Source organism: Lepisosteus oculatus, chromosome 4 (genome assembly GCF_040954835.1).
Source record: "Lepisosteus oculatus isolate fLepOcu1 chromosome 4, fLepOcu1.hap2, whole genome shotgun sequence".
Classification (NCBI taxonomy): domain Eukaryota; kingdom Metazoa; phylum Chordata; class Actinopteri; order Semionotiformes; family Lepisosteidae; genus Lepisosteus; species Lepisosteus oculatus.
In genome coordinates, this window is record NC_090699.1 from 9982071 (window position 1) to 9992675 (window position 10605).

The window sequence follows — 10605 nt, forward strand, 5'->3', positions numbered from 1 at the left end:
CAGTAGACAGTGCAGTTCTGTCTCTGCTTCTCCCCCTGGCAGTGGGAGCACAGCCTGTCCTCTCTGGACAGCCAGGTCTGTGTCCAGGCTGTGGTCTCTGAGCCTGTCCTCTCTAGGCAGCCAGGTCTGCTTGTGTCCACTTTCTGTGTCCAGGCTGTGGTCACTGAGCCTGTCCTCTCTGAACAGTCAGGTCTGCCTGTGTCCAGTTTATATGTCCAGGGTGTGGTCACTGAGCCTGTCCTCTCTGGCCAGCCAGGTCTGCTTGTGTCCAGTTTCTGTGTCCAGGGTGTGGTCACTGGCCCTGTCCATCAGTGTTCATCAGAGTCTGTGTCTCACCCTAGTCTCTGTCTGTGTCTTCTCCAGGTGTCCGGTGATGCTGGTGGTGGGAGACCAGTCACCCCACGAGGACACGGTGGTGAGTATTCGTGATCTGCCCCGGTCTCTGCCCCGTCCTTCGTGTGTCCTCCCCGTGGTGAGATCCGCGGTTCTGGTGCGCTGGTTTCACCAGGTGCAATTCCTCTTGTGCCCACCAGGTGGACTGCAACAGCAAGCTGGATCCCACGCAGACCTCTTTCCTGAAGGTGAACAGAGCCGGAACGTCCGCAATTCTGTCCCCTTCCTCCCTTGCACCCTGACACCCCAGACTCCAATCCCCCCTAGACCTCCAGTCCCCTGACCCCCCCGACCCCCCTGTGCTCGCTGCTCCCTCGCGCTGTCCCATAACCCCCCGCGCCCCGCTCCAGACGCTTGTTCGCTGACGCTCTTGTCCTCTCTCTCAGATGGCGGACGGAGGCGGACTCCCCCAGCTCACTCAGGTAAGGCCGCTGGCAGAGAGAGGCCTGTGCGCGTTTGTGTTTTGAACGGCGTCCAAGGTACGGAGAGAGTGACCTGCCCCCTCCCCCGGCTTTGTCTCCGCAGCCCAGCAAGCTGACGGAGGCCTTCAAGTACTTCATCCAGGGCATGGGCTACAGTAAGTCTCTCCAGCCCCGTCTGCTCGCTCGAGGCAGGGCTCCAGGAACCAGAGGATTAACCAGTCTGTGTCTCTCTCTCCTCTCTCCCTCTTCTTCTTTCCACTCTTCATCTCTTGTCCCCTCTTTCTCATTCCGGTGTCCCCTTCCGGGTTCCCCGCCCTGACATTCTCCTCTGTCCTTGTCTTTCTCCTTCCTCCCATCCTGTTTCTTCTTCTCCTGTCTCTCTCTCCTCTCTCTCACCCGTCTCTCAATCCTGTCTCTCTCTCCCGTTTCTCCTCTCTCATCTCTCCCGTCCCTCTCTCTCCCCATCTCTCTCTCTCCTCTCTTTCTCTCCCCTGTCCTCTCTCTCCCCTCTTTCTCTCCTCTCTCTCTCCTGTCCCGCTCTCTCTCCTGTCCCTCTCTCTCCCCTATCTCTCCTCTCTTCTCTCTCCTTTCTCCTCTCTCTCCTCTCCCCCCCGTCCCTCTCTCCTCTCCCCCCCCGTCCCTCTCTCCTCTCTCCCCTGTCCCCCTCTGTCTCTCCTCTCCCCCTCTGTCTCTCCTCTCTCTCTTCTCCCTCCCCTGTCCCTCTCTTCTCCCTCCCCTGTCCCTCTCTTCTCCCTCCCCTGTCCCTCTCTCCTCTCTCCTCTCTCTCCTCTCCCTCCCCTGTCCCTCTCTCCTCTCTCCTCTCTCCCCTGTCCCTCTCTCTCCCCTGTCTCTCCTCTCCCTCCCCTGTCCCTCTCTTCTCTCTCCTCTCTCTCCTCTCCCTCCCCTGTCCCTCTCTCCTCTCTCTGTCCTGTCTCTTAGTGGCCTCATCCTGCATGACCCGGCTGTCTCGCTCGCGCACCGCCTCTCTCTCCAGCTCCTACTCCCTGGACGGGACGCGCTCCCGCTCCCGGACCCTGTCTCAGGGCAGCGAGGCCGGCCAGGTGCCCCCCTCCCCCTCCCCGTCCCAGACCATGGAGGTGTCCTGTTAGAGGGGGTGCGGTGAGAGACACACCCCCCCCACCACCCCCTCCCCCTCCCCCTCCTCGCTCCCCCAGCCCCCTCCCCCCACCCCGACACTGCCCCTGCCCCTGCCTGACCGGCTTAGCGCTTCATCGCCAGCTGACCTTCCACACTACCGCACCGCCGCTCAGCCAGCGGAGAGGACAGCGCCCCTGCTGGCTTGCCCCGGAACGGCGCCTGCGCGGCAGGAAGACGGGGGAACGCCTGTAGGAGTGGGGGCCGTGGGGTCGGTCATCTCCCGCTGGTCTCCCCCGTAATCCGCGATTCATGGGCACCTCAGAACTGGCCCCGTGTGCTGGATAAACTGTTGCGGGCAGCGATGGGTGGGGGGGGCAGAGAGGTGGTGGTGAGAGGGGGTTCAGTGCTAACGATGTGCAGGAGATCCAGCTTCGCCTGCAGGGAGGGCTTTTCTCTTGACCCCGAGTGGTGCTGCACCCCCGCTGCCAGCCTGTGGGCAGGGCCCTGGCAGACGATGGTGAAATCTCAGTCCAGGCCTGACGGGGTCTCCTTGCCCGATGTTATTTTCCCAGCAGCAGCTGCAGACACAGTGAACACGCCCGTCTCAGCGACTTCGAGCAGCCCAGGGCCCAGAGCGAGTCGGGGTGACACTGGAGAGACTGGGGTTTCTGGGTGAGAGAGTCGGGGTGACACTGGAGAGACTGGGGTTTCTGGGTGAGAGAGTCGGGGTGACACTGGAGAGACCGGGGGTTTCTGGGTGAGAGAATCAGGGTGACACTGGACAGTCCGGGGGCTCTGGGTGAGAGTTGGGGTGACACTGGACAGTCCGGGGGCTCTGGGTGAGAGTTGGGGTTAGGGTTAGGTTAGGGGGGATTCTCACTTTCAAGAGAAAATGTGTCTCAGAAGTTTAAAGGGCGTTGTTGCTAGAGCCAGATCTTCTGCACAGCGTTATCCAGTACAGACCCTTACAGCTCTTAAAAACGTTTCAGTGAGGCATTTTAGATTTTTTTAATAATAGTAATAATAATAATACAAATAAAGTAACAATGTATTTGCTACATCTTAAGGTGTTTTCAAAGGTCTGGGCCTCGATCGTAACTATGGGATTTCCATTAATCACGGGATTAACAGTGAACCTCTCTTCTTTGCTGAGTGTTTCTCCCTAGACACAGGTGAAAAAGGGATTAATTGTTCTCGCTACTTTTATTATTATTACTATTACTGATAACTTTACTAGTCGACTTTCCTTTGATTTTGAAATCAAACGTCTGGAAAAATGGTTTTGTGATTTCCTTTTTTTCCCCATGGATTTTAACCTTCTGAGGATGTGGGTATATATTTATATATATTTATAAATATATAAATATGCGTATGTATACATACTGTCGTTCTTTGGTTTTGTTTTTTTTTATTTGTGTTTGTTTGTTTGTTCCCTGGCCTGAAAGGTGACACCTTCTGTTCTTTTTGGCTCGAAAATGACGGCTCCTCCGTCTTCCTCTCCTGCCTTTTTAATTTGGAGTCTTCTCCTTCATAGCGACATCACGATGGCCGTGACATCAAATCAAAGAATCGGTGATTTTTGGGGGGTCAGAGGGGATGCAGGAGGGAATCGGGGGGGGGTCTTAGAGAGGGTGTGGTGGGGATAAATTATTAATACTTGCATTCATATTTCTTCTCGTTGTAGAAAAAAAAAACAAAGCCCGAAGTGAACCAAACCAGTGCTTCCATTCTTTTAGGTGAATTCTCACCCTGACCAGCAGGTGTCGCTGTGTGCCGTAGACTGTGGGGCTCTTCGATGTCGTGTTGACCGGTGCTCTCCACAGGGGTCCCCCCCCAACCCCCAGATCGAACCCTGAGCCCTGCAGGACCCACTCTAGGCCGCTGCCGAGTTACGGCACGTGTGTCTCTCCCAAAGTCCGGCTAATCCGTGCGGCTTGGGTGATGTTGCCGAGCCGCCGTGCTGCAGAGCGGCCCCAGGGGTGTTGATCGCATTATAGGGGGGCTGGTTGAGGTACCCCCCCCTCTGGATCCCCGATCTCATGCCAAGGAAAGGCGGCGAGCGACAGGGGAGGAGGAAGACGAAGATGACGAAGAAGGGAGCGGCAGGTGTAAGAAGACAGCCGGGGCTAGGCCGGAGCTCGTCTCGGATCTGCAGGTGACGGATGACGACGACGATGATGAAGATGCCGGTGATGATGGCAGAGTCCGAGGAGCTTAAACAGGGGCTGACGGTCATCCCGTCGACTGATGGACTGTCGGAGCTTGCTGGGAGGTGTCGAGTGGGTGGTGTTTTCCGGGCAAGAGTTCCACCACAAGGCTGGTGTCGGTCGGCGAGCCCGTGCTTCCTGCGTCGCTCCCGCCCAAGAACGCCCACGGCAGCCGCAGGCCATCGGATCGGTGTCCGCGTTCTTCGAAGACGCAGAAGAGGAGCGTTGAAACTGGGTGAAGAACCGCCAGCCCTGAGCCAGTGATGATGATGATGATGATGATCAGTGCAGTCATCAGCACGAAGCCCCGTACTCTGATCCCTGGGGGGAGCACTGGTCTGTGTGTGTGTGTGAGAGTGTGAGATCGGGGGGGAGTGGGGTAGCTGAGAGGAATCTGTAGCAGTGTAGCAGTGTGTAGCTTGCCGTTGTCCTGTCTCGGTCCTGTACGTCTGTCACCACCCCGCCTCCCCTCCCTACTTCCCACATCCCTACTTCCTACATCTGGGAGAGGCCGGACCGATCGAAACTCTCCACAACCACAACATCGGGGCGCACTGGCGTCGAGTCCCCAGGGAAGGGCGGGAGGGGGGGGGCTCGTCCCCGTCGGTAACTTGGCCAGGGCCTGGACCCTGCAGACGGGGCAGTGCCGAGAGTGTCCGCAGGATTTCGCTTATTTCCCCCGCCGCTGGCTGGGTTTGTCCCCTGTGCCCACACTCCTGGCGGACCCCATTGGGGATTTGGATTCTCCGGCCAACCTGGCGTGTTTCGTCGTCGGCGGGGCATTCGTTCCGCTCGCCGAAGCAGGTCGGCCCCACCGAGACCAGACTCTCGTTTGCTGCGGTGGCCGGCCGGAGTCGATCCGCAGAGCACGAAGCCGAGAGCAGAGGAAGCGGCCGGCGAGTTCCAGGTTTAGGTGGCGGAACCGGACAGTCGCGTGAGCCGCCCGTGGCGATCGGGCTTGACCGCGTGCCGATCGGTTATCCCCGAGATCCGGTAGACGCCGAGAGGGCCCGTTGGAAGTTGACGGCGAATTCCAGGCCGAGTTTGATTTCCGTCCTCCTACCGATGGGTCGGCGGGTTTGGTTGGTCATCAGTTGGTTTGCTGCGCTCCTGCAGGCCACGCCTGGATGGGGAACATCGTTGGAAGTAGAGGAGGTGCCGAATCCCTTAATAGCTCCCGTATATTCTGTCTCCATGGTAAATACTGTGGTCTATGCCCCCTGTGTCTGGTTACGTGACTTAAAATGTATTGCCAGCAGCTATATCACCCTGCAGCTCACAGCTGGCAGCCCCACTGGAGCTCAGCAGGTATGAGCCTGGTCAGTACCTGGATGGGAGGCTCCTGGGCAAGCTAAGGATGCTGCTGGATGAGGTGTTAGTGGGGCCAGCAGGGGGCGCTCACCCTGCGGTCTGTGTGGGTCCTAATGCCCCAGAATAGTGATAGGGACACTATACTGTAAAATGGCTAAGTCCTTCGGATGAGATGTAACACTGTGACATTAAAAATCCCAGGGTGTTTCTCGAAAAGAGTAGGGGTGTTACCCCGGTGTCGTGACCGAATGTCTCCCTGGTCTTTACCCATCATGGCCTCCTAATAACCCCCATCTCTGAACTGGCCTCACCACTCTGTTTTCCTCCCCACTGAGAGCTGGTGTGTGGTGAGAGTACTGGAGCATCATCCAGGTGGGGCTGCACACTGGTGGTGGTAGTGGGATTCCCCATTAGCGCTCTGAGTGGAGTGTCCAGGAAAGTGCTATATAAGTGTAAGCAATTATTATTAAATCGCAGGTCGTTTTCTCTGTCCTCGTCTTTGTCGCCTGTGAACTGACTCCGGCAGCTCACCACTGCCAACGGCCGTCGGATCGGCGGGCGGGAGGTTGTCCGACTTAAATCGGCATCAAGCAAATCCACTCTCATCCCCGACTGGCTCTCTTGCGAGATGGGTTTTAAAGGGACTCGAAGGGTCAGGGAATCGGTGAAATCGGGAAGCCAGAATGTCGCAGTGAGTCAGATCCGTTCCGAAGGTCTCCGTTTTGAATCCCCCAGGAAAAGTGGGAAAAGGGAGCGAGGGAGAGGTGTTTGTGTGTGGACGACTATGTGTCTCTATGTTTTATTTTCTTTTTTGGGGGGGGGGTTCAAAGTGACTTTCCGTGTCCATCTGCTCTCGTTTGTCTCCGACGGCATGTTCCCTAGAGATCGGCGTGCTCGTCCTCGTGTAACTTTTAGCTTTTAGCAGTGTGAGGAGAAAAAAAACCTAGAATAATGACAAACAATCAAACTTGACTGACTGTGTGACTAATTCTTCTGTGTAACCATAAGGAAACAACGATAGAAAAAGAGAAATGGTTAAAAAATACCAATAAAAGCTGAGAAAAGCCCTTCCTTGTCTGTGGTTTTTGCGTGAGCTGGGGAGCTGTGCGTGAGCACACGCGGGGCCTGGGGTCTGGCGCTGTGGACTTCCTGCGGGAGAAAGCAGGAAGAGGACTGGAAGCTGAAGATACCAAGATGCCCCAGCAGGAGAGAGGAGCGGTGACAGGAGCAGTACCCCAGCAGGGCAGAGGAGTAGAGAGAGGAGCAGTACCCCAGCAGGAGAGAGGAATGGTGACAGGAGCAGTACCCCAGCAGGACAGGAATAGTGACAAGAGCAGTATCCCAGCAGGGCAGAGGAGTAGTACCCCAGCAGGAAAGAGGAGTAGTGACAGGAGCAGTACCCCAGCAGGAGAGAGGAGTAGTACCCCAGCAGGAGTGAGGAGTAGTGACAGGAGCAGTACCCCAGCAGGAGAGAGGAGTAGTGACAGGAGCAGTACCCCAGCAGGAGAGAGGAGTAGTGACAGGAGCAGTACCCCAGCAGGACAGGAATAGTGACAGGAGCAGTACCCCCAGCAGGGCAGAGGAGGAGAGAGAGGAGCAGTACCCCAGCAGGAGAGAGGAGTAGTGACAGGAGCAGTACCCCAGCAGGAGTGAGGAGTAGTGACAGGAGCAGTACCCCAGCAGGAGAGAGGAGTGGTGACAGGAGCAGTACCCCAGCAGGACAGGAGTAGTGACAGGAGCAGTACCCCAGCAGGACAGGAGTAGTGACAAGAGCAGTATCCCAGCAGGGCAGAGGAGTAGAGAGAGGAGCAGTACCCCAGCAGCAGTGAGGAGTCGTGAGAGGAGCAGTGACAGGAGCTCTCGTACGTGACGGCAGTGTTATCAGGAGAATAGCTCCTTGCCAGAGGCCTAGTTTCCCGTTGCCGCTGGAAACGTGCGGGCAGTGATGTCCCTGTCCTCACTCGAGTCCCTGTCGCATTGTTCCTTTGTTCCGCCCTCCACGCCCCCTTGCTATTTTTAGCTGGCCTGCCTGAACACGCTGCCTGGCTGGGCTCCCGCTGGCCCCAGGTTTCGGGTCAGAGTGCAGGGTCAGCCATTTATACAGCACCCCTGGAGCACCTGGGGTTAAGGGCCTTGCGCAGGGGCCCCATGGAGTAGGATTCCTCTGCCGGCCGCGGGACTTGAACCGGCAGCCTTCCAGCCACAGGCGCAGATCCTGGGCCACAGAGCCACCACTCTGCCTAAAGAGCCTCCTGTCCTGACTGGAGGACCTCAACTAGGTGCACAACATGCCTGGGCAGATTGTTCCACACTCCCACCGCTCTTTGTGTAAAGTGCTCTTGAACTGGGTTTCCAGTTTTAAGCAGGAGGCATGGTGGTTAAGGAGGTAGCGGTACTGCCTTTGCAAATCCCCGGGTAATTCAGTTTCTCAGCCTTCTAAAACCACCCTGTCTGGCTTAACTGATGTTTCCAAGCTATGTCTGTTATGGGGGGTGGGTGGGGACGGGAGTACCCCACATTCCAGAGACAGGTCAAGAAATAAGAGGCTTTCAGATGTTTCCTTGGCTGGATCAATGAGTGAAAAAAACCAATACAAAAGACCAGCCCCCTCCGATTCCCACCCTTCAATTCTGTTCAAACTCTGACGTATCGCTCTCCCTTTTGTATGGCTCTGGTGACCCCTGGAACAAGTTCACTCAGCACGTGGACAGAAGGAAACGTCCGCTAGCCCGTCCGTTTCTGACTCGAGGGGGAACATGCCGAGTCACGACAGCTTCACGTCATCGAGTGAAATTGTCCCCTTTACGTCAGCGGCTCGGCCTGTTAATTACTGGCCCCAGCGCAGATAATTATAGCCTCTTCCCCCCTTCCCCTGGCTGTGTTTGTTTCTGCACTGCCTGGACCCGATCGCTCACCAGCCGCACCGGTGAGGCTTTCTCTCGGGAGCGAGACGGGTCCGAGTTCTTCAACTAAAAGATCCCGGCGCTTTATTTTTTGGGGGGCACGATAATTCTTGGCCCCGGGCGATTTGGACTCTCGCTTTCACTCGCGTTTCCCTCTGGCTTCCGAAACTTCAAAACTGGTGTCCCGGGAAACACCCGATCCTGCGTTCCGAGTGGAGGCGTCTCCCGCAGTCCCTGTCTGGGGGAGCTGATGTTTTAGACAGATAGATACTTTATTGATCCCGTGAGGGAAATTGCAGTGCAACAGCAGCTTAACACACACAACACAGCACAGTGTAACGAATTATATAATAATATAATAGTAATAGTACAATACATACAATACAATACAAGAGTTACTCACAGTCCGGACACAAGGGGGTTTTTAGACAAGGGGGGAGAGTCGGGTTACTCTCAGACCTCCCGTATCACCTGTGTGTGTTTCTATAAATAGGGGATCTCCGGCCCTGGTCCTGGCAAATCCCGGTCCAACAGGTTTTTCAGGTCACCAAGTTCTAAAGCCCTTCCGTTTGCATTAACAAGGCAGGTGATGTGGTAGATGAAGCAGTTTAGAGGTTGTTTGTAGCGGTAGGAATGTCCTCCAGCTCTTAAGGGGTCCCCATGTTTAAAGCTCTTGGTAAATGGGTTCATACTTTCCCAGGCTTCAGAACTGATGGACCTTAGGGGGACCCGTAAATTGGGGTGAGTCTGGGGTGTTTCACCGCAGAGCAAAATGCTAACCCTAACCCTACCTGGGGTGTCAACTGAGCATTTCCGCGATTTATACCTGAGCATCTCTGGCCATCGGATTTTGACATGTTCCCCAAATCAAAAAGTATGAGTGGGAAACAATCAAGACCATTGATCAAAGCTCAGTCCTGGTCCTGGAGGGGTCAGTGTGTCTTCAGCAGGACTGTCCAGTCCCAGTCCTGGAGGGGTCAGTATGTCTGCAGCAGGGCTGTCCAGTCCCGGTCCTGGAGGGGTCAGTCAGTGTGTCTGCAGCAGGGCTGTCCAGTCCCGGTCCTGGAGGGGTCAGTCAGTGTGTCTGCAGCAGGGCTGTCCAGTCCCGGTCCAGTTTCGTTTCGAACGAATTTCGGAGAGCGCCCCTCTGTTCACCAAAATGTCACACTGATGTTAGGCCTGGGGCCCGAGCCAGGAGGGGAGTACGGCTCAGTGAGAGGGCTTTCCTGGGGATAGGACCGGGCCAGGACGATGGGGATCAGGGTTCGAGCCAGGGTCTGGGTTTAGTTATGATGGGGGAGAAGGTATGGCTGGGATCTCCGTAAAGAGTTGTAGGGGCAGTGTGAGAAGAGATTCGATTTTGGGGGGCAGTAGGGTTAGAACAAGTTCAAGCAGGGAGCCGCGTCGGCGTGCGTAGCTGCAAAGGAGCAGGTAAAGGCTCCTTCCCTGCTGAAAGGGAAAGAAAAGAGACAACGTTTTGGCCCTGCAGCCTCCTTCAGGTGCCAACAAGTGTGAGGGCCGGGGTACGCTCCGGGCAGGCACCCCGATTGGTACGTCACAGGAGGAGGTGACTCTTCTTCCCAGTTCACTGAGGTACTGCTTTGCTACACAAAAAGTAGGGAGCTGCTAATATATCTGTGGGCGAAGGAGGAGTATCGACAACATCTGGTAATATTTCACCGTTTTTCAATTTGCTGGAAAATATTTGAGTGGGCCAAACAAGCAAACTGGGGGGGTGCCAGACCCATCTTGGACCGGGATTGGGGGGTCTATAATTAATAACAGGGAATACTGGGGTTAAGGTCACAATACAATACCCCAGTATTGCCAGATCCATTTCGGGGTGCTTCGTACAGGCCGCCTCTACAGGCGCTGATAAACTACCGGGACCCTAAGTGGTAGCCGCTTTGCTCCGGAATCATCTCGTGTCATTCCACCGCAGCAGCGGCGGCGGCACCAGTGTTGTGTGCAGTGGTGCAGTTGCCAACGGTTACTTCACGCCAAGGAGAGGCACAATGGCAAGGCATGCAGAGGAACACTGGGGGAAGAGAAATCGCAGAAACAATTGTCACCCGACCTGTCCTCTCACCACCACCCTGTCATTGTCCCTGCGTCCGCGCCCCGGTGTGTTAGCGTGCGGTTGCCATGGGAACTCGAAGGGAGGTCTCCAGTCCATTGGCTGACGCCCCCCTCCCAACCACGTTACATCACTCTCGACAGCGCAGGGGGATGTCGCACGCCAAGCTTATATAAAAACACAGGCCGGGGGAT

At 56.1% G+C, this 10605-nt stretch overlaps 1 protein-coding gene across 1 annotated transcript in view; it reads left to right on the forward strand.

Annotated features, from left to right (window-relative positions):
- The window catches only part of ndrg2 (NDRG family member 2), a 31629-nt gene extending 25131 nt beyond the window's left edge, over window positions 1–6498 (forward strand). Inside the window, exons 12-16 of the mRNA XM_069188610.1 lie at window positions 364–415; window positions 534–581; window positions 780–815; window positions 919–970; window positions 1755–6498. Coding sequence (XP_069044711.1) covers window positions 364–415; window positions 534–581; window positions 780–815; window positions 919–970; window positions 1755–1924 — 358 coding nt within the window. The 3' untranslated portion in view covers window positions 1925–6498. The remainder of the gene's footprint in view (window positions 1–363; window positions 416–533; window positions 582–779; window positions 816–918; window positions 971–1754) is intronic.
- Window positions 6499–10605: the final 4107 nt, after the last annotated feature.